The sequence below is a fragment of the Populus euphratica genome, unplaced genomic scaffold (genome assembly GCF_000495115.2).
Source record: "Populus euphratica unplaced genomic scaffold, PopEup_1.0 scaffold275.1, whole genome shotgun sequence".
NCBI lineage: Eukaryota > Viridiplantae > Streptophyta > Magnoliopsida > Malpighiales > Salicaceae > Populus > Populus euphratica.
In genome coordinates, this window is record NW_011500157.1 from 187,614 (window position 1) to 211,348 (window position 23,735).

At 30.2% G+C, this 23,735-nt stretch overlaps 3 protein-coding genes across 3 annotated transcripts; 2 read left to right on the top strand and 1 right to left on the bottom strand.

The window, feature by feature from the left end:
• Positions 1–7,031: 7,031 nt before the first annotated feature.
• Positions 7,032–11,762, top strand: LOC105111129 (sorting nexin 1-like). Its single transcript, XM_011006399.1, has 12 exons — positions 7,032–7,204; positions 7,328–7,471; positions 7,544–7,679; positions 7,785–7,918; positions 8,866–8,940; positions 9,582–9,741; positions 9,864–9,997; positions 10,126–10,194; positions 10,313–10,392; positions 10,963–11,023; positions 11,308–11,511; positions 11,564–11,762. The coding sequence occupies exons 1-12, from the start codon at positions 7,193–7,195 to the stop codon at positions 11,567–11,569; spliced, it is 1,215 nt and encodes a 404-aa protein (XP_011004701.1). The 5' UTR covers positions 7,032–7,192; the 3' UTR covers positions 11,570–11,762.
• Positions 11,763–12,164: 402 nt separating this feature from the next.
• Positions 12,165–13,714, bottom strand: LOC105111130 (40S ribosomal protein S9-2-like). The gene is made up of 3 exons (XM_011006401.1): positions 13,605–13,714; positions 12,931–13,312; positions 12,165–12,603 (listed from the first exon to the last, which is right to left on the bottom strand). The coding sequence occupies exons 1-3, from the start codon at positions 13,630–13,632 to the stop codon at positions 12,420–12,422; spliced, it is 594 nt and encodes a 197-aa protein (XP_011004703.1). The 5' UTR covers positions 13,633–13,714; the 3' UTR covers positions 12,165–12,419.
• A 5,214-nt stretch (positions 13,715–18,928) lies between these two features.
• Positions 18,929–22,578, top strand: LOC105111131 (alpha/beta-Hydrolases superfamily protein). The gene is made up of 5 exons (XM_011006402.1): positions 18,929–19,386; positions 19,468–19,706; positions 20,237–20,349; positions 21,837–21,977; positions 22,086–22,578. Exons 1-5 carry the CDS (start codon positions 19,155–19,157, stop codon positions 22,339–22,341), a joined length of 981 nt encoding a protein of 326 aa, XP_011004704.1. The 5' UTR covers positions 18,929–19,154; the 3' UTR covers positions 22,342–22,578.
• The last annotated feature ends 1,157 nt before the right edge of the window (positions 22,579–23,735 follow it).

Genomic DNA, 23,735 nt, shown 5'->3' on the forward strand with positions numbered 1-23,735 from the left:
GGGAGAGCAGGGACTCGTGGGGACTGATGTGGCGGAGAGGAGTGGCGCAGGAGTAGAAGTGGGAGAGGAAAAGCGGAGAGAGGCGGAGAGAGAAAAGAAGGCTTATGGGGGCCGAAAGGTGTGTGGGCCCGATGGGGTCGGTGTCATGGATGTCGTGGCTGATGTTATTTTTTGGGTTCCTGGCGAAGTCTGCATTCGGTTCGAGAATTCGTATCTGCAAATTAAAAAAAAAAAAAAAAACACTAAAAGACGTTGAAAAAACACTGCACGTGTATACACAAGTCACTGAGGAAAGCAATAATGTTTTTTAAACCTTGCCAAAGTTTTAATGGTATAATTATTTTTGCACATGATAATTTTGGTATTCTAAATTTTGTTTTTTTTCTTATCATTAGGGTTACTTTTGCATTTTTACATACTTGGTGCAAAAAATATATATATTTACTTGCAGTTGGAAGGGAAAAAAAGACAAATAGATGGAGGGTCATTCTGCAACATAATATCCATTTATGTTGCATATTAAAATGACTTGCACCCTTCATGCAAAATGACTTAACTCTAGAATTAAAGGGTGTTTCTGGTCATTATATTCATGTTTTTTTTTTGTAATCAATGACTAGGGGTGAGGTTATTTAAGTTTTTTTAAAAAAAAAAACAATTTGGCCAATGCTAGGATTTTTCAACTCGTGTGACTGATTAGAATGGAAAAAAAAAGTTGTTCTAGGACATCATTAGCATCATCTTGATATTTTATCCATTGATGCGTGCATTGGTAAATCCTTAGTTTTTAACTAGCGACTAATTTCTTTTTTTTTCTTTCTTTCATCTTTTTCAGCTTTTAAGCCCTCCCACCCAATTTTCCAAGCCAAACCCTAAACTTCTATTTCTTTTCCATTTAGTCCCTTTGCTTTTGGTTCTATCTATAAAAAAAAATTCACCGAATTAGTTTTTTGTTCTGTCAAATTTAGTATTTGATCTTTTAATTGTTATTTTTTCTAGGCTGGGATAATTTTTAGAATTGTATTTTTTTTAGATTCCACACTCATTCTTTTTTTCCTAATAGCTCTGATCCTCATTTTTTTTATTGTTGTTTTCTTTACTTCGTGAAATTTTTAAAATTAGAATTTTCTTAGCCGATTTAATTTTTTCAATTGGTTTAGATTTGACCTTCGTTATGCTTGTGTCTAAGATTTGACATGTTTCAGGCTTTGAAAATTAACCTGGTTTCATGAGACTTTTCTAGGATTGTATTGGTTTTTTTTTGTTTTTATAAAAAAAAAATTCTAGAAAACATGTTAACAACATCTGAATATATTTTTTATGTTCAATAAAAATTAAATCTTACATGTTCAATATTAGATCTTATTAGGTCTAGTATAAGACTACTACTCTTGATATTAAAAAAAAAATGTCAGGAGATTGCAGAAGTGTTTTAAAAAAGAAAGAAAAAAAATTGAGATTTGGGTTATAAACCTAGTTGATGAGTTAAATAAATTTGTCTTATCCCATGATATTAGATGCATTGAATAAAGAAATTAAAAAATAATCATGGTAAAAAAAGGTTTAATTAAAAAGAAAAAAGAAATAAAAATACATTTAATCTAATCACAGGTGTTACAAAGAAAATACAAAATAAAAAGAGAAGAAATGCCCCAAGCAAATTTTAATGTGCTCATGAGCCTATTACAAACCTACTAACAATAATCATGACTCTTAATTCGCAATCAACCCGATATCAAAATATAAAATTAAAAAAAAAATTGAAACAAATCCCTAAAAATAGATAAGTAATATAAAAAAAATAAGGATCAAATGCTATATAAAAACTTAGGGTGAAAAAAAAAAAGCAAACATTTTACAAAAGAAATCAAGTAAAAAATTAATACAAAATGGATCAAATCTGAAACCAAAACAAAAACAAAATAAGAGAAAAAATAACATTTCAATGTAAGATAATGAAAATGAAAAAAAAAAATTGATAAAAGCCCCTAAAAAACATTAGTAATGTAAAAGAATGATGACTAAATGCTAAACAAAAAACTAAGAAGGTAAATGACATTCATTGATTTAAGGGTAAAATTAAAAACAAAAAATCAAACATTTCACAAAAAAAACTCAAAACAAAAAACTCAAAAAAAAAAGATCAAATCTAAAATCAAAACAAAATAACTCAAAACAAAAAACCCAAAAAACAAAAGATCAAATCTAAAATCAAAACAAAATAAGAGGGAAAATAATATTTTAATGTTAGACGATGAAATCAAGAAGAAATTAAATTTGATAAAAGACCCCACAAAATAGTGATATAAAAGAATGAAAATCAAATGCTAAAAAAATATAGTAATAGGAGAAATAATAGTAATTTATTCAAGGGTAAAATTAAAAAAAATTCAAACATTTGACAAAAGAAATACATATATATAAAAAAAACTTAAAAATAAAAAAAATAAAAAAGTAGCATTTCTATCGAAAGTGAAATTGAAAAGATATTTAAAATTTAAAGAAGAAATAAAAAAAAATCATATAATAAAAAACAAGAGGACTGAATCAAAATCAATAAAAAATAAAAAGACAACATTGATTTTTTTGATTTTTTTTACTAGATAGCTCATTTTCCAAGAAAATTAAAGAGACAAAAAAAAATCATCCAAGCCAAAACCACTCTTATAATACCAAACATGTCATATCAGAAAAGAATGTTGTGATTTTTTTAACGTCACTATAAATGAGCAATAATCCAAGCCAAAATCACTCTTATAATACCAAACATGTCATCTCATTTGGAAAAGAATGTTATGATTTTTTTAACGTCACTATAAATGAGCAATTCCCACCACCCAGATCCTTCACATGCGATATTTAAAAAATGAAGAGTGGCTTAATATATTGGCGCATGAAAATAATGAGCTAAGTGACTCTTTTTTTTCAAATATTATTTTTTAAAAATATCAAATTACCCTTATTTTGAACTCATAACTACAAAAATACCAAAATGAATAGACAAATAAGCTATTAGATCATAGTTTAAAATTTTTAATTAAAGAGGTAACCAAATATATTTAAAAAATAATTTATTGAAAAATTGTTTAATTTAAATAATTTACTTAATGGTAAGTATAGTTTAAATTGTTTTAACTAAAGGGATAACCAAGTAAATTTACAGTTTATTTTTAATACAAAAAACAAATATATCTCTGTTGTAATCCAATAATCATAAAAACCCAAAAGGAAAATACAAATAAACCCTTAAACTCTAAGGTAAGATTTATTTGTTCCAAGAGACAACAAAGTAAATTTAATGTGTTTTTTAAAAACAAAAAAACCAAATCCAAAACATTTTTTTTGTATTTCAAGGGCATTCTAGTTATTACATTACACAATTAAAAAATAGAAAAAAAATCCTAAACCTTAATCAAAATAATAATAATAATGATAATGGATTGATCCTGTGCAATTATAATTGTACCCTTATAAGCTATGCAAACATGTTTTTTTAAAAGGCAAAATAGTAACTAACCTATTCTCATCCACATGTACTGAGTCCATTCTTTTTTGGCTTTTTAACAACTTCAGTTCTGCCCAATAATTGGACACCACGTTGATTTTAGGAAGGAAAACGAAAGGATTGTATCTATTTCTTTGTTCTGATTTTATCTATTTGAGAGTGTTTTTGAGTCCTTTTTTAGATTCTATTGTTTTGTTTAAAAAAAAAAGTATATAAAACAAATATTTGGTTAAATATTTAAAAATTAATTTATTCTTATAAAAAATACTTTAAAATTATATTATGTATGAAAAGGAATATTTTTTTTAAATGAAGTGAATTTTATTTTATTTAAAATATAAAAAAATTTCATTATTTTATAATTAAATAAATTTAATCATTTTTTTTTAAACATATTAACTAACTAGTATTTAATTATATAGTTAATAATTTTTTATAATTTAAAATTAACTAACCTCAACAATTTTATTTTAAGCATATTAGATCTTAACTTGTATGGATCCTAGTTATATTAATTAATAGTTCTATTTACAAAAAAAAGATATATGATTTTTTTTAGTAATTTTTTTCTTATTTATTTATTTCTAATATTTATGCGTTTTTGAAGCAATAAATTCACTTCTCAAGCAATTCATTTGGTTTCTTAAAAAATATTTAATTTATTGAAAAATTATTTAATTTAAATAAAGCACTTAATGGTAATTATAATCTAAATGATTTTATTAATATTACAGCACATCACTTCATTACCAAACAATTTGATGTATTTAATCTCATAGTGCATCACAAGACAACATAGCAAGGGCCAACCATAATTTGAACCATTTTTTTAATAGAGTAATCATACATAAAACATTTATTTCATAGCAATTATTGATTTAATAACCTCCATAATATATAATGCATTCATAATATGAAAAACAAATACACATGGAAGATTGATTTATTAAAGAAGTTTGGTTGTTTCATCGAATCATTTTGTTTTTAAATTCCAAGTTATAAAATTATTATTTGGGTCATAAGTGTTTTCAAATACATTATTCTATTGATTTGAATTATCGAGCAGAATTTGTCATCTTTAAGGCTGTCTTCTTATTGAAAGGGTGCATACCTTAATTAAGTGAATAATTGCTATATATATATAGTTGTAGTGTCACGACTCTTCTACCACCAGTTTTTCATTATCCTCGCCACCTTTTCTTATATCACCACCATCTTTAATGGTGGTGGCATTGGTTTTTTTAATATATTTTGTTAGTTATATAATATTATCACCATCCCACCATTTTCTTCTCCTCCTTATTCTTTATCATTACTTTTATTATCATTATCATCATTTTTATTATTTATATTACCAAAACCATTGATCAAGTTAATTTTCATAATCATTATTCCTTTTAATTTTAAAAATAAAGTATTAAAACATTTAAGTTTCATTTCGATTTTTTTTTGTTATTCCAAACATAATATTAAAACTAAAATAGCAGTATGTCCATTTCGTATCCATAATGCATTTTGCATTGTGAATCCCTCATGCATTTTAGTCTTTTAGTTAATTTTAGGAAAGAAATCAACAAAAAATTATCAATCCTATCATATTCTACAATTGTTTTAAATTGAATCTTTATATTCTAGCACTAAATTATTTATTATCATATTCACTACACTTAAAATACTTTCAAATATCTTAGGTGTTATTATATGAGTTATAAAAATACTAAAGTTGAAATTGTATTATTTACTATTTTGAGAGAGTTTTGTTGTGAGCAAAATCATTATTGTAATCCTTTAAGAGTTAGGATAAAACTCTTGATTTTAATGAGGAAATTTCATCAAAAAAAAATCTTGAAGAGGAAATATCTTCATGTGGTATAAAAATATTAGCGTGGATTGATCAAGTGGCTATTATATTCTTTGAGTTTAGACCAGTGAAAGAATATAATACTCAAATACATTTTGATATTTAAGATATGGATGGAGACTTGTCAAACCATATTAAAAATAAGTTTATATTTTTTATCCCTTAACTTTTTACTTTACATAATTTAATTATATTGTTGATTAATTGTATTTATTTGAATTAATAGAATTTTTTTTAACTGCTATTACACCTAATTCGCACGGCTTAGGTATATTATTGCTTTAATCCTATAATAATAGAAAATTATTACACTAAAAAAAACATTAGCCTGCTAAATCAATTTCAAATTCAACTGGATTCTGCAAGATTAAAAATAAATTGTTGGTTTTTCCCAACAATCAAATTAAGCACAATCTTAGATGAATAAGATAAAGAGAGAGAGAAAAACATAAAAATACAGCAAGAGGATATTCTTAATTTTGATTTTGAAAGCAAGGAGAGACTAATTAGAGAATCAAAGATTATAGTGATCAAGAATGACTTATTTGAATTTAAATAGAGAGGATTTATTATTGAGAATTGAAACACTGAGAGGTTTGGTTGGCAAAGAGAGATGAAACCTTGGGTCGCATTTTTTTAGTTTTTTGAATGAAAATGGTGGTTCCATCAACCGTGATTTTTTAAGAATTAAGAATTAAAAAAAAAGAAATTGAAGAAAGATATAAAAAGAAAACGAACAAGAAATTAGGATTTTTGGAGTTGTTAACATGAATTAATGACATTAAATACATTTTAATAAAATTATAATATAACTAATAAGATGTCATTAATTATATTTTAAGCATCCAAAAATTTATCTTTTATACCATGATAATTCACTTTTTTTTTAAAAAAAATCAATAAGTCCTATCATATGCAAGTGATTAAGAAATAATTGCAATTAGAGGGATGGAAATTTGTTGATATAGCATTTACAAATCTAAATTCTTTTTCTAAAGCTCTATTATATAGCATGGAAATAAAGGTATGCATATAAAAAAACCAAAAATAAAATAGGAAGACAAGAGTTAGCATACACACACACACGTTGATTATGGTTTGTCATGGTGTTAAATTATAAAAAGTGGTAACTTAAAAGGTATCTTAATCCGAATTAATAGACATTGATAAAATGTAGAAGTGGTAAATTTATAAAATCAACGAGTTTGCAAACTGATTTAATAATTATACAATAATAAAAGGACTGAATTATAATTTAGACCTCAATTAATAATGTAGAATACACGTCTCGTTAGCTGGGCCCGCATGAAAGCACAAATCTACACGCCACGCGACCCTCGTTGACCAAAAAAAAAAGTCCCTTCGGCAAGTGGAAACGGTGTCGCCTTGCACCACCCAACACGACTCAGCTTCTAATTATCGCACTGCGTCTTACGAATGCATGAAAGTGTGGCAAAACCGTAAAAGATGGATTTTATAGTGTTTTTTATTTAAAAATATATAAAGATAATATTTTTTATTTTAAAAAATTTATATTTGAGTGTATCAAAATAATTTAAAATATAAAAAATAATAATTTAAAATAAAAAAGTGACAAAACAACGGCTCAAACCACTCAGCCTGGGTGTAAGCCTGTAAGGTGCCCCTCTCATTTTTGACGCCTCTCTCTAGCCGGCGGGATCCTCCAGCTGGGTACGCACCCCTGCGCATTTTAAGCGTCATCAATAAACAAAACTGCTTCTGTTCGGCTCATAAAAAAGCGCGCCGTGTTCAATTCTCTTAACTAACCCCCAGCTTCTTCAAATAAATATAATTAACTAAGGGCCATGTTTTCCACGGTAAATTACGAAATCTGCCACTTCCCTTATCGTCTTCTCTGTAGCTCAATCAATTTACAAATACTCTCACAGTTTATTAATTGCATCTCATTTTTTTGTGTGGTTGTTTATTTGTTTGTTGAGATTAATAAAATGGATCAACAGCAATCGGGGAGTCCAAGCCCTAGATCTCCGTCATCGCAGCCTTATCTATCGGTTTCGGTGACAGATCCTGTAAAATTAGGGAATGGCGTTCAGGCTTACATCTCTTATCGCGTTATCACCAAGGTAAGGTATTCGTCTACTTGTTTAAATTGATGGAGGTCCTAGGGTTTATAATTAAATTGTTTTGGCGTGTAGACTAATTTACCGGAATACCAAGGGCACGAGAAGATTGTGATTCGGCGTTACCGCGATTTTGTTTGGTTGCGTGATCGACTTTTCGACAAGTTCAAGGGTGTTTTTATTCCTCCTCTTCCAGAAAAGAGTGCTGTCGGTAAGGAATTGATCAATTTTCGTTAATTTGCAAAAAAGATAAAAGATAAATATATAAATAATCAGAGGATAATAATGTGAAATTTATTTGACGCTGGTGATGCAGAGAAGTTTCGGTTTAGTGCTGAATTTATTGAGATGAGGAGACAAGGGCTGGACATATTTGTTAATAGGATAGCTTCACATCAAGAGCTTCAGCAAAGTGAGGATTTAAGGACCTTTTTGCAGGCAGATGAAGAGGTGGGTGAGATTCTATAATGTACTGTTTAGCCATTAGCATTCTCCTGGTGCTGATTCTGAGAGTTTATGGATATACTCAATTGAAATTATTATTTGTTTCTATATTATCTTTCCCTAGCTTTCTTGTTAACCTAAGGATCAATAATTCATCCAATATTGTGAAATAACTGAGTTACTTCTTATAAAGGAATGAACATGTATGCTCCTAAGTTATCTATAATGTGGCAGCAAGCATGCAGTGAATGTCATAAATCATTCAATTTCTCATTTCCCGTGGAGTGGATCCTTTTGCCGGGGTAAATATTCTTCCTAATTGATAAAATGTTTTGAGATATGCTTAGGGAAAAAGGGATGAAACGATAGGACAAAAAACATGGGTAAAATGGAATATGGTTTAGTTGCCACACCTTTTCACTTGAATATGTCTCCCTAGTAACTTTTCAGAAAGCACAGTGAATGGCACTGGCAGGTTAAAGGCTTTCATCAGGAGTCATGTGGCTGAGACTGCATATCTGATGATCATCTTTTTTCTCCTGTATCATTCCCAAATTTATCACTCTACCAGAAGCAAACACCGTTGCACATGTACCATTTTCACACAAATCATCTGAAGAGTTGCAATGCTAGCAAGCTATCTGTTTTATCATGAGTTTTTTCTTTTCCCTTTTTTACATGGAGAAATGGTTTATTTATAGACAATTGATAAAAACTTATTCTTAAGCAACTACTTACATGATTTGACGTTGAATTCCTTTCTGGGTTATAAAAAAAGGATGTAGCAGCTCCATTGATTCATATAATGTTAGTTCCGGCTTGTCATTTAAAAATTAACCTGTATGTTGTTGATGATAAATTTTTGTGATTCCTGTTCTTTCTTGCATGTTAGATATCTATAGAGTACAACTGCGAGTTTTTAATATAATATTATTTTGTTACCTATTTTTCAGGCAATGGAGAGATTAAGGTCTCAAGAGACTGGTATATTTAAGAAGAAACCTGCTGATTTTATGCAAATTTTCAAGGTATGATGAGTTAGCATGTCTTCTATTGCTGATCGACCTGTGAGATTCAGCACTGATTTTCTAGTTCTTGAAACATCTGAACACTTGTTTCCCTGTTATGAATTCTCTTATATAATATAGAAGAGGAAACCTGCTGATTTTATGCAAATTTTCAAGGTATGATGAGTTAAGTCTTCTTTTGCTGATCGACCCGTGAGATTCAGCACTAATTTTCTAGTGCTTGAACAATGTCACGCAACATCTGAACACTTGTTTCCCTATTATGATTTCTCTTATATAATATGTTAATTACCAAATTAATCAGACATTAGATCCATCTTGTTCGAAAGCATATCACTGAAGTTGGATGATCACTTCTTAGTTCATTGGATGCTTTGCTTCTGTTGTGTGGATGTTTTAAGATAGTTTTTTACCACTTCCACTGTACAATTTTCGGGTTGGGTTAGTGTATATTTTTAGATGACTGGTTTCAGGTCTCCTCAGATCCAACTCTATAGTTTTAAAAATCGTTTTCACTACATGTTGGTGAAGTTTAGCACATGAGAAAGTAGTCAACTACTCTTGTGCACTGAAATTTACAGTATACACCATTCAAACAAGCACACTGTCAGTTTGGCAATCATGGTCCTAATGTTTTGCAGGACGTGCAATCTAAAGTGAGTGATGTCGTTCTTGGTAAGGAAAAACCTGTTGAAGAATCGAATCCTGAATATGAAAAGCTGAAACATTACATCTTTGAGCTTGAAAACCACTTGGCTGAAGCTCAGAAGCATGCGTATCGTCTTGTAAAGCGACATAGAGGTAACAGTGGTTTATGTTATTGTTACATGTTAACCCATGACTCGTCTCTTTCATGTTTCACCTCTTTTAGTCATTATGATGCAGTCATTTCTTACAGCTTGATTGTCCATATATTTTGTCAGAATTAGGGCAATCTCTATTGGATTTCGGGAAGGCAGCAAAGCTCCTTGGTGCTTGTGAAGGAGATATCCTAGGAAAGGCATTTTCTGACCTTGGAACTAAATCAGAGGCACTATCAGTTAAGCTACAGAAGGAGGTAGGCTTTTAGTCAATTCATGCCTTTCATTTCCAGATTCAGCAATGCTCTGTGTGTGTGTTCATGGGCTTTTGATAGAGTTAAAAAGCTTCTTTTTAAATCCTTGACATTGTTCTATAAATTTCCAGGCACATCAACTTTTAATGAATTTTGAAGAACCATTGAAAGATTATGTTCGTGCTGTTCAATCTATTAAGGCAAGTTTGGCTCACCTCTCTCTCCCCACCTTTTTTCTATTTTTGTATCCTCCTTTTTTTGTTTTTGTGTGTGTAGACTTGTCTTAGAAGCTGATCTGCTATCCTGGTATTCTGACAGGCTACCATCACCGAGCGGGCCAATGCCTTTAGGCATCAGTGTGAACTGGCTGAAACAATGAAGTTGAAAGAGATAAATCTGTATGTCCTGGTTACTCCTTTCCTTGTTCTTTGTAACTTTATTTTATCTGTGATTTCAATGGTACCATGTGGAATGATCACAAACATTGCTAGAGACAGAACCTTGCCTTTTCTCTCGATTCCTATTAATATACTCTGATAATTCTTTATTTGTAATGACTCAAGCTACGATTTCTCTGATGCTACTTGAATTAAGTTCGTAAATACAAGTGTTGTCTAGCAAAGAAGGAGCAATGAAAGTATTTGATTAGGTTCCATACTCATAAGTTTCTGTTATCATATTTCAGTCGGCAACAAGGCTGCATTTAGATAGTGCTGTAAAGATGGCCTTTTAGCATCTAATACAATGTGGATATAGTGAGTAGTTACATTTTTTTCACATTTATGACTTGCCATGGTAGTCAAATTTCCTCCACTGGGAACGCTCAAGAAAGGGTCAGAAATCCTGAAGCTTGATGCATCACTGAAGCGGTCATTTATTGTTTAGTTTTTCCCCTTTTTCCTAGGTGGTCAGTTTTTGCTGATAGCCAGATGATATTTGGAGTTTCTAATTTATATCTATTACTGCAGAGACAAACTTATGCTAACACGTTCTGATAAAGTGGGAGAAGCGGAGCATGAATACAGGGAGGCAAGTTATCTTACTAGTAGCATATGTGCACCTTAGAAATCTTAGGGGTGTTTGGGATTTCCATTGAACTGTGTTTTTGAAAAATTTTGAATATTTTTTTTGCTTTAAATTAAACCATGTTTTTTTAACGATTTGATGTGGTAATCTCAAAAATAAATTTAAAAAAATTAAAATATATATATATATATATATATTGATGTATTTTTAAAAGAAAAAACACTTTGAAAATCTACGACTTTCAAACAAACACTTGGTTATCTGACTAAAAGTTGGTTTTCATGCAGTTGAAAGCAGAGAGTGAGGAAGCGACAAGCAGGTTTGAGACAATTGTGAGACTGATGAACGAAGAGATAGCGCGCTTTCAAGAACAGAAAACATTGGATATGGGGATTGCTTTCCATGAATTTGCAAAAGGACAGGTACGCTTGGCAAATAGCATTGCAGATGCTTGGAGAAGTCTTCTTCCAAAACTCGAAGCATGTTCCTCATAATGAGAGTATCAAAAAGTGAGCACCTGTTCACCTTTTTCTTCGTTCCTAGGACTGATGGGCCCAGCTCTTGCTTTGTAAAAACCATAGAGTTTGGGAAGTTCTGCTATTCTGGTGGTGTACAAGCAAATTTTTGTTTCTTGTACAAATTTGAAGCCTAGTGAAGAACAACAGGAGCGAAACACAAAAAATGTTAATCTATGTCTTCTACTTTAGATCCTCTCTTCCACTGAGATCTTCAATTCTCCAAATTATTTTTACATTATGATGCAAATCAATCATATTTTTTGGTTTGCGGTGATTTCTTCCAAGAACTGTATTAGATTGTTGTCCTAGTTTTGGGTGTCCCCGCCTGCAAGAGATCGGAAAGGCAGGATTAAGACAGAAGACGGTTGTTTATGATCAAAGACGTTATTCGGAGATTTCCAGGCATGATTCAGACACATTGATTCCCCATTGATCTGGAGCAGGAATCCTCCTGCTGCCTGGTGAAACTGATTTTTCTTTAAAAAAGAAAATAAAGATCACGCAATTACAAGTCAACCTGTATCATTCCAGTGTTCTGATCATGTTGATGCATTCCCCATCTTCAAATGTGAAGCTTTTTTGTAAGCTGGAGTGAGATCTCCACCAACATTCGAATTTTCAACTTCCAAACACAAGGGAAGATAAAATACTACAAACTTAGTCCAAGCGTATAACAAGGGCTAGCTAGATTATCAAGAAAACAATAAATTCCAAAGACAAAGACAATGACAGATAATCTCAAAATGGTAAAACCCTAATAACTCAAAGATCCGCGCATAAACCTCTTTTATCTTAGGATACCAAAGAGATTGAAAGTCTTAAACAAACTTTGTAAGATAAACCAGAAATTCACTGTCAAAGAACATGACAGCTCATACAGCTCATTCTTCATCTTCTTCATCTCCATCTCCACCAGATGCTTTCTTGGCTGCAGACTTCTGGTTCTTTCGCTTCACTCTACCAGGGCGTCCACCACCGAAGGGACTTGTGAGAGAGAAATCAATGTGCTTCTGCGAGTCCACCCTCACCATGAAAGATGGAATATTGACCACCTGCCTCCCAACCCTGCAGGACCAAGGGAAATATCAATGGAAAAAATCCCGAATCCAAATGTAGGATGCCAAAACACAAAATGTGAAGGCAGATCAGGTCAAAATAGTTTATATATATAAATTGAAAGTTTTGACAAGCAAATCTCAATCTCTGAAATCACAGGACCTCAGCATGGATGAGGACTCCGAAGAAAAGAAGTCCAAACCTTTATAACCAGAAAAACAAGAAGATGAAAGGAAACTACTGTTCAAAAAATAGGAGATGTACACCATTGCATTGATTATTTAACCCAAATGCATCAGCTCCATCAACATAAGAATTAGAATTAGATATACATACCTAATGTGCCTCTGTTTAATGAGAACTCGGGCATGGTGGATCGACTTAGCCATACCAGCCTTGAAAACAAGTGTCTGGAGGCGGCGCTCAAGAAAGTTTTCCACCGTAAGAGCCAACACGTAATCCAGCTTGTTCTGGCTCTCCTCCAAAAGCCCATACCTATTCATCCTCCTCAAAAGCGCCTCACCCTCAAAGATACGGCGTGAGTTCTTCTCATCAAGGGTTAGAAGCATTCTGGCAGCATTACGAATGCGGCTCAATGCATACTGGACCCTCCAGAGTTCCCTCTTGGCACGGAGCCCATACTCTCCTACGAGTTTCAGCTCAGCATCCAAACGTTCCTTCTCATAGGGACGCCTAGGTTTCTTAAAAGTTTTCCCGTCTATAGAAAAACAAAGAACACCAAGTTCACTATTATTATTCAACTCATCAAACCAACATCAACATGCAGAGCCCAAATGATGAGCACTATTGGGTACAGAAAATTGGAAGCTAAATTTCTAAACTCTCGGTAAAACAACACGCATCAAATTTTCCGTCTTTCATTCACTTCATAATTTGCAAACAGAACAAGATAGAAAAATAAGCTAAAATAAGTTAAAACTCAACAGAAACACCTCATAAAATTAAGTAACTAGACTGAAAATTAAAAGAAAGGTAGATCGGTAGCTTACAGTTACGATAGAAGGAGACGTGCACCATGATGGTTGACTGCCGCCTGCGAACTTAGGGTTTAGGGTGGCTGTGATCAAGGAGAGAACATGTATTTATAGCCCCGTATATCCCAACTTATTTGGGCTGGTGTAATAACCAATTGGGCTAAGCCTCGAACCTCTTTCTTTTGTTTTTGTTTTACTGTTTTTTCTCAGTATTTACTGGACCGCTTCAAGCTAGCTAGCTTTAACTAGGTTAAATTTTTTTCTAAATAAAATAAAATGTTCAAAATGATAACAGTGATTTTAAAGGGGGTTAAAAAAATAGGGGTTCAGAATAATTGTTTCAAATGAGTTCAATAAATCTAATTAATTTAATAATATAATTATAAAAAAAAATTCATTTCAATATTATGAAAAAATATTTTCTAAATAATCTAAAAGATCTTAATAATATTATTTGATAAAAAAATAAAAATTAAATAAGAATGGAGTAGCCTTATAAAAAAAATAAAAAAGATATTAATTACTCATAAATTAAATGTTAAATGATGGATTAAAAAATAAATTTTAAAAGAGGATATAAATATATGACTCAAGTCAGTATATTGAATTTGCTGTCTTGTGAGATTAAAACAATTTTATATAAAAAATATTGAATAAAACAATGAAATACGAAACTAAAAAAAAACAAAAAAAAAACATGAGTTAACTTGATGAACTCATAACTTAAAATATGAGATCGGGATAATTCTATAGAAAAAAAATAAAAAAAACCACGAAGTTAAAGGCTCAATAACCTCATATTGAATGATAAAAATAAAAAAAAAATATTTTTTATAAAAAAAAAATCTAAAAAGAACTGAAGTCAAATCATGTTAATTTTCAAAACTCATGATCTAGTCATGAGATCGGGTTACCCTATAAAATGCAAACCTAAAAAAATCACAAAGTACAATTTCCAGTCATCTAGATTTAAAAAATAAAATAGATAGCAATCAAAATAATTATGATTAAATTAAAAAATAAGATATGAAATTAAAAAATGAAATAAATCTAAAAAGGATAAAAAATGAAATAAATAAATAAATATTAAATTTGATATAAATTAAATGAGATAAAGTAATGAGAGATTAGACCAAACATGGTATAAAAATTAAATTAAATAAAATAATGAAGGATAAAATTGAGAAATAAAATAAATCAAGATAAGGATAGAAAACCAATAAATAACAATCAAGATAATAAGGACTAAATATGATAGATAAAAAAATTGAAGAAGAATGAAATTACAAAATAAATTCAATTTCATAAACTATTTTAAATAAAATCAATAGTAATTAAAATAATAAGGGTAAGATTTGAATGAAAAAAATTGAAGAATTATTTGAGAAATTACAAGGATGAACATGAAAATCAATAGGAAAAGAGAAAGAAGCAGAAGAAAAAAGATCATTGACATTAATTTTATGGTTCGTTAACTATAAATATTGTTTTGAAATAGAGATGTCACTGAGACAATTTAAATATTGGTATAAAATTAATTGTTTGGCCTCCGAATCAGCCCTTACATGTCGTCTAAATAACTTGATTGAACCATGTCAACCACCTTTAAAAAACTAATATTTATATTTAAGAGTAAATCTCAATCAGCTTGTTTATTACAACAACAAAAAAATGATGAAAAGACATAAAAACCTTTTAAGACTAGTTTTTTTTTCTTTAAGAGTAAATGGGTTATTTTATTGTTTTTTAAAAAATGAAAATATAAAAAATCTCCTAAAGCTAAATTTAAAAAAATATATATCTTTTAAGAATGATTAAGTTATTTTACTATGCTAATAAAATATAAAAAAAAACCTCTTTATCCTTATACATTCAAGAAAAGTCTTTTAAACAATAAAGTAAAGATTGTTCTACTACTAATAGAAGGCTTAATAATTTTTCTTTAAAGGATACAATGATCATTTCAGTATTTTAATCCACAATAATTTTAGTTTTGATATACAATGAAAAACTAAGTATTTATAGGTTTTTAATGAGCATTACCGTATTTTTATATGAAAACCTTTTTATTTTAATAATAAAAACAGTGGAACGAGGATGAAAAAAATTAGATGTTCTTATATTTATAATCTATTTATTCAAATCACTAAATGTTTTTATCCTATCACTAGTAAAAAAAAAAAAACACATTTTTCTACCAAACCTATCACTAGTAAAAAAAAAACACTTTCTTATTAATTATTTCTTTTGCTTTTTGTTTATAATGTAGCTAACAAAACCCTTTTAGATTGTGATTAGGCCTTATTTTGATATCCATTGCGTGCTGGATCACAAGCTAATTATTGCATTAAAAAAAGTGAGTTTTGTTTTTTTTTCTTCCAGCATATGAAATAGTGGTAAAAAACTTAATTAATGTATTATATCAAATTAATCGACTATCATACGTTTTAATAAATGAAAAAAAATAGGTGCTGGATAAATTATCTTTTTTTCCCCTTTACTCCTAATTGGATTAAATATAGAACTAAATTAAAGATTTATAAAAGAATTAGGGACTAAATCTAAAAAATAAATAAATGTTAAATAATAAAATTGAAGAAAAAAAACTTAAATAAATAGAAAAAAATACAAGCTATAACATTTTTATTTTCGGGATCAAAAAAGTAATTATACTATTGAAATTTATGAGTAATTTTTTTGGCCAAGATATTTAAGGTTTATTAAAATTTTGACAAAGTTTTCTCTATATCAAGAAAATCCTAAATTATTGACAATTTATCTTATACACATTTTATGCTTATTCCATAATCATAACATATTTATCATGCATCGCAACCATAATCATTATTAGTCACAAGCATGGTAGCTCACATATTCATTTTTCATTCTCATTCGTGAACACATACAAAATTGTACTCAAACATGAATAAACAATATTAATATTATAAACATAGAATAATAAGGATCTTGAATATTTATGATTAATATAAATAGATACTAATATAATTCGAGTCATGTATAAAGCAAAATACATTGATATTTTTTAATTTTTAATTCATACAAAAGGAACTAGAAACAATAATTTCCTAACTCATACAAAAGGAATTAGAAACATGAATTCCTTGATTCATATAAAAAGAATTAGAAACCTAAGACACTACTCTTAGCGTAAATATGAAGGACCTACAATATCAAAATATGAAAATACTTATATTAAAAGTAAAAATATAGTAGAGATGAGGTAGAGTCATAAATACATATATATACATATGTAATTAACTACTCGATAGTACACAATTATAGTTGTTTTGGAAATCCACACCTAAAATTTTTCTTTACTATATCTAAAGCTTATCATTCCGTAACCTACTTATGATTTTTCTTTTTATGATTATTATTCATTATTCTTCGTTAGGTACATCCATCTTACCATCCTATCATAAATTTAAGGAGGTTATTGTTGATACTAATAATTTCTATTAGTGTCATTAGTTATCTTTACTAGGACTGACTAATCAAATTCTTAGTAATGTTAGCATCGATTTACTGATTGATGTTATTAACTATTTTCAACCCCAAATAGTTAATTAATTCTTTTCTGCCTCGCCTTGGAGATTTTTCCAATAACACCGATGCTAAGATCTTTTGACATCATTAGCTTTCTTCGTGGGAAGCTCATCAAATTATCCTGGATTTGTCAATATCGACAATGTTTGTCGATATCATTAACTATTCCTAACCCGAATAGCTAATCAAGTTCAACATTCATTATATTTCTATCAAGATATGCTGATGTTACCAAAACTTGCTCACATCATTAGCCGCCCATATATGAGATTGACTAATCAAGTTTAAAGATGGTTGTTTTGAATTCATCATTATAGTTCATTATTCAAAATCAAAGTCCACAAATCCACAACTAAAATCAAATTTCAATCCATGTATGTTTCATCGTATCTTTACTTTATTTAACTTTATTCACAAGTGTGAAATTCTAAACTAAAATAGAATACTAGTTTCACTTTTAACTAAAGAGAGTATAGTTATGAAACACCTACTTGCCAGTGATAATCGATTTGCGCTCCTTTGTTGTTGTTATCTTCCCTCGCGGTTCTTCTTGAATTCATAAGTAAATTATATTAATTCATGTCCAATTTTTATTTTGCAAAGGCAACAACAACAACATTTACTCTTTTATATTTCATTGTTTTAAATCATTATGCACATCATCAATTTCATTTTTAAATGTAGTTTACCCCTTCCCGATGTCAAGATTTGATGTTACGAAAATTTTAATGTGAAGGAAACTAGTTTTTACCCTTATCCCATATAACATTCCCCATTTTATCAATTCTCACTGACTCTGCTAGCAAGGAGGGCAGTTTAACCTTCCTTTATATATTTACCTATATCTAAAGCTCTAAATCTCCAAATCAAGCGAGGTTGGATTCATTGAAAAGCTAACATCTCAAGTTACAATTTTTATGAGAAATGCTTCCTAAATTGTGTTGTTCTAAGACCTGAATATCCCCTAGAATGAGAGTGACGAATCTATCCAAGATTCATCGATGTTTTCTAAATGAGTTTTCTATTATAAATGGTTCATGCATGTAAATACATAACACACGATAATTTTTCTTTTTTCCCTCCATTTGGCTCTTGGCCGAGCTTAGTCTAAGGGGACTAAGGATTTCCTTTTTCTTTCAAGTAGATGTTTCTTATCTCATTCACTTATTTTCCACGTTCTACACATACTATAAGTGTTCATCAACCTAAAATTCAAAATTCTTTTTCTCTCCCATTCAATCCTCACATGTTAGGCCACTCAAGCTTTTGGGTAAATGATTTTTTTAACAATCTTGTATGTTTTTCATGTTTAGAACATTTTCTGTTAGCTTAACTAACTTTATTCTAATAATTTATGCATTCTCCCAATTTTACCTTCAAGAACTTTCATTTATAAATTCTAAAATTGATGCATAATTCCTATATAATTGTTAATTTGGTTTACACCATTAAATCTAGTATCCTGAAAAAAATACCATCTTCATCTCCATATCCAAATGAATAAGATATTTTTAAATGTCTTTGTTCCAATAAATGGAGTTTTAATTTAGTGTGTTTAAATTGTAATAGTTCTTGTGGTTGCAATTTAAAAAAATAGTAAAAATAACATTTTTAGTTGCAATTTAAAAAAATGTTTAATTTAATCTGTACATGTAAAATAAATAAATAAATATATTTTTATAAATAGAAAAATATTATTTTAGTTTATATAAAAGTAAGGTTTGAACAAATTTACATGGGAACCCAATGTTTATATATATATATATATATATATGACTAACAAAACTATTCTTTCTAAGTAGTTTGACAAAAAAAACAACTACTGTACCAAACGGTATCTAATGCGAATCCAATAATTTTAAGAGGATACGACATCGTTTATCCTTCTCTGCTTTGTTCAAGGAGGAGAGACCACCGTCCCCTACTGACAGAGTCTTGGAAAGAGAGGAGAAAATTCTCTCTCCAAGAAAAGGGCGGACCTCACCTCACTCTGGTACGATGGCTACTCTTAAGACTAAACAGTGTCTAAACCTCTTAACTCGATTCATCAACTCTCGAACTCCACCTTTTCATTACAAAAATACCCGCACTCTCCAAACCCTAGCTTTCGAAGAAATCCAATCTTCACCCAACAAACCTGACGCGCCTACAGCTTTCATTCTCCACGGGCTCTTAGGTTCTGGTCGCAACTGGCGTTCTTTCTGTCGCAATCTCGCTTCCTCTCTTTCTGGTACACTCCATCGCTCTTTTACTTTCTTTGTTCTTTTTCTATATTTCGGATTCTTGATTTTGATTTGGTTATTTACTCTAGAGTGGAGGATGGTGCTTGTGGATATGAGGAACCATGGCAAATCTGCTGATATAGAGGGATTAGACCCACCTCATAATATGTTTAATGCGGCTATGGATGTGGCTAATTTGGTGAAAGAGAAAGGTTGGGAATGGCCTGATGTTGTTATTGGTCATTCTATGGGAGGCAAAGTTGCTTTGCAATTTGCTGAGAGCTGCACTCGTGGTGATTATGTTCATTCTGTTTCTTTTCCTAAACAGGTATTCTTTTTCATTGGAAGATTCATTACTATCTTTTTATCAAACTAGTGTGGTCTTCTTTCTCTTGTGGAAATTGAAGTGGGCGTTTTGTCATTCTTGTGAAATGAATTGACGGATTTTTTTCTTTTTTTTTCTTCTTGCTTGTATTTCTCAATAATTGGCTGCACTGTAAGCTATATATCGGAAGAAAACTTGAATCAGTGTTGATCCTTGAAGGGATTTGATGTTTTCATGGGTTGTTAGATGAAGTGTGTGTATGTTGAATAATGAGATGAATTATATAGTTTCACTGTTTGTTTTAGCTACTGGATCTGCTGTTTAAGTTGATAATGTGAAGTGATTTTGAATGATGGCATTCACTTCTGCTCTTGTAGTTATTTTCATCTGTCATTACTGATGAATGTGTGTTCTGTGTGTCTTATACTGGTCAATTGAGTGTATAAATCGTTCTGGTTGTTTGATAAATTCTTGTTGTGTTTGGGCATGAGGTCATTTCTGTGTTTTTATGTTTAATTCCTTGTGCAGAACAGCTGTGGGTACTGGATTCTGTGCCTGTAGAAGTAAGTCCTGAATATAGTGATGGAGAAGTTGAAAAAGTTTTGAGGACCTTGCATAGTTTACCCTCACCAATCCCATCACGAAGGTAAATTTTTCTATCATGTTATTGATCTGACAATTTATTTATGTTTTTGGTTTTACTTGCATGATGGCTGCATTTTGTGGGCCAATTATCACCTTATTTAAGAAATTTAGATGCAGGCACCGGCATAGTTGTTTTTGGAACTAGATTACTATTTTGTAATCAAATTTCCAAAATGAGGATTAGTTCTCATATATGGTAATTGTTATAGTTATGGTGGAAGTTAAAGTTCTTAATCTTCTTCATAGACAGAATTCTGGAATTGGAGCAGATAAATAGGCGCTCATGCTGCACTCATGTATTCACTAATGTGATAAAGACCATTTTTTAAAGCCTGGAATTACTCTACTTTCTGGAGCTCAAATTCATATGGAATCTGTTAATAAAGGGCCCTCGTCTCTGATATGAATATGAGCTCCAGTAGAAGTGCAGGATTCACAACATCAAACAATTGAACAGATGTTTAAATACAAAGTTAGCTATATAAGAAAATACCAGTCACAGAAATTCCAGTTTCAATAGCTATTATCCAAAGAGGAATCCTTTTGATATTACTAGCCACTTCCCGTCATGTTAATGAAATGGTCTTGCTACAACATAAACAATCATAGATAATTACATGATGATATCCTCCCAACAAGATGAGAGAACTTTCTCTTATTTAATACTTTCTTCTAGGGATGACAATCTAACTCAAATATGATGGATACTCACTCACCCGAGTGAGTGGGTTATTTTGGATAGTTATTGTTTTGGATTGGGTATGAACATCTAAAATTTTTACTCAATGACTAATAGATAGGGTATCAATATTATTAAACTCAACCCAAAATCTGATCCAAACCCGAACTGAATTATATGCATTAGTATTATATATATATATATATAATACTCTTTTATTATATATTGATTACTAAATAAGAATCAGGTAACGATTGCTTGAAGCTTGATGAATTGAGTATGGATATTAAAATTTCTTGTATGATGGGTAATGGATAGAGTTTGTCTATTTGTTTTGGATATGAGTGTGATTATATTAGAAATCCAATCTGTGAGTATCCATTACCATCCTTATCTTTTATTCTTATTTATTTAATTAGGCTCCATTCCACATCTGTCACATTGAATCAAGACCAGGCATAAACTTTGTTTCTGCTTATTTAATTCCCTTCTCCACTCTGTAGCCTAGACAATGTAATGTTGGACATTTAGCATGTAATTGCATGGTCAAGTATTGCTTGAAGCTTTCAAAACCCAAATTCTCCTTGTCTTTTATGAATTGTGGATAAAATGCACAAGTTGTGGTATTTCTTGGAATGGAATTTCTATTAGAAAACATCATCTGGGAGAGTAAATCAATTTATATCAATCAAGAAGGATGAGCAAGCAGATACAGGAGTATATTATACTTTAGGTTCAGTGTCTCCGTGGCTCCGAGTTTTTTCACGTTGTAAATTAACCTTTTTTTCCCTGGATGATTATGGTTTCAGCTGGCTTGTGAACCACATGATTCAACTTGGTTTCTCAAAATCATTATCAGAATGGATTGGAAGCAACCTCAAGAAATCTGGAGAGCAAGAGACATGGGCCTTTGATCTCAAAGGTGCTATCCAGATGTTCAACTCTTACAGGTCAACGTCTATTTTGTTTTATCGAATCAATCAAATTTAAATGCCTTCCTTTGTGGAATATAAATAATGACATTGACGGTCTAAATAGTGAATATAAAAATTCTGCAGGGAGACTTCGTATTGGTCACTGCTGGAACATCCGCCAAAAGGAATGGAGATAGGGCTAGTAGTTGCAGAGAAGAGTGACCGCTGGGATCCAGATTTAATTCAGCGACTTGAAAGCCTTTCTTGCCAGACTGGGGATGAATCTGAGGGGAGGTTCTCGCTTCATGTTCTTCCAAATTCAGGGCACTGGGTTCATGTGGACAATCCAAAGGGACTTCTTGAGATTCTGACTCCCAGGATGGCTTCCCTTTCGACATAATCATGTGGATTTTAACTGGTGATTTGTAAGAGTCGGATTTGCTACAAAAGTATGATCAAATTACCAGTATTCCAGATCATTTGGATAGTGTTGTTTTTTTCCACTGTGATGCAACATGTTGATTTTTTCTAGTCATGCTTGAACAATATGAATAATTGATCTTTTATTCGCAAGTAAATGTTCTGGAATGGTTAACTGCCTAATAAAAAACAACCATAACGGAAGGCAAGTTCCCTGCAATATTTGCTTCCAATTTTTGAGTTTTTATTTTACTATTTAATGTCTCTTAGTTTACAACACTCTTCATGTACTTGTAGACGATTTTCTTGGGTGGTGTTTGCATGTGTGAATGCTTGTATCTATGTGACATGTTTAAACTGTGATATCTCTATTTTCCTTTCCTGGGTGTGATTACATATGCTTGTTTGGCTGCTAACTATAAAAACAAGTGTATAAGTGTGACTATAACAATTAACAAAAAAAAAAAAAAAAAACAAAAAAGGAAGAGGTGTTTGAGGTTTTTATTATACCTTCTCTTGCACAATATTATTTATTAAAATAATATATCTTTCAATATTAAAATTATTAAAAATTAAATTTTATATTTTTTTAATTTATTTTACAAGGTTATCATATTCTCATGCTTTGAACTATATATTTAATAAGTTTTTTTTTATTTTTTATTTTTTTTAATTAATTTGTGTCTTTTGGTTTTGTTATTGTGTTTTGTTATTTCTTATTTTTTTTTAATTTAGTTTCAATTGCCATCTTATTTATTAACTTAAATTATGAGTTTATCAAGTTAATTTGTGTTGACTTGAGTTATGTTTTTAGTCTGTTTTAATTGATTTTTTTTTCATTTTTTTATTTTTATCTTTTATCATTAGATTTATTAAAAATTAAATTTTATAATTTATTTTAAGTTGCTTTATATACGGTTATCATGAATATAATCCTTTTTTTTTCTTATTAATCTATTTTTTCTGAACCAAAGTTAGTTTTTTAGCAATGTATTCATTTTATTAAAATTAAAGGTGATTAAAATAAACATTCAAAAAACTCTACATGATTTAAAATAAAAATTTTAAAAAATATTTTTTAATTAAAACCTATTTATCCTGTCATTGCAATTTATTTTAAGAAATTTGTATCTTACCATGTTTATTTTTTGAAGAAAAAACTATCGGAGAATCATGGAAGCAAAACTATTTTGGATAAAAAATATTTTATTAAAATCTCTTTACGTTATTAAAATTTCTTATGTTATTAATGTGATTTATTTTTTTGCCTAACCCCGGCGCCTCGAAGGGAGCCTTGACTGAGCCCTTATTACTGTCTTTTCTAACGAAGGGTCCGGCATGTCCTTAGCCAAGGTCACAGACAGTGCTGCCTGC

Bases quoted from the DNA above. Each gene is read 5' to 3' on its own strand.
- LOC105111131 (XM_011006402.1), top strand. From the start codon at position 19,155: ATGGCTACTCTTAAGACTAAACAGTGTCTAAACCTCTTAACTCGATTC. The intron at 19,387-19,467 runs GTACACTCCATC...TATTTACTCTAG, and splicing joins TCTCGCTTCCTCTCTTTCTG to AGTGGAGGATGGTGCTTGTG. The intron at 21,978-22,085 runs GTCAACGTCTAT...AAAATTCTGCAG, and splicing joins CAGATGTTCAACTCTTACAG to GGAGACTTCGTATTGGTCAC.
- LOC105111129 (XM_011006399.1), top strand. The intron at 7,919-8,865 runs GTGGGTGAGATT...CCTATTTTTCAG, and splicing joins TTTTGCAGGCAGATGAAGAG to GCAATGGAGAGATTAAGGTC. The intron at 8,941-9,581 runs GTATGATGAGTT...AATGTTTTGCAG, and splicing joins ATTTTATGCAAATTTTCAAG to GACGTGCAATCTAAAGTGAG.
- LOC105111130 (XM_011006401.1), bottom strand. From the start codon at position 13,632: ATGGTGCACGTCTCCTTCTATCGTAACT. The intron at 13,313-13,604 runs GTAAGCTACCGA...GTTTTTCTATAG, and splicing joins CGTCTCCTTCTATCGTAACT to ACGGGAAAACTTTTAAGAAA. The intron at 12,604-12,930 runs GTATGTATATCT...TTGGTCCTGCAG, and splicing joins ATTAAACAGAGGCACATTAG to GGTTGGGAGGCAGGTGGTCA.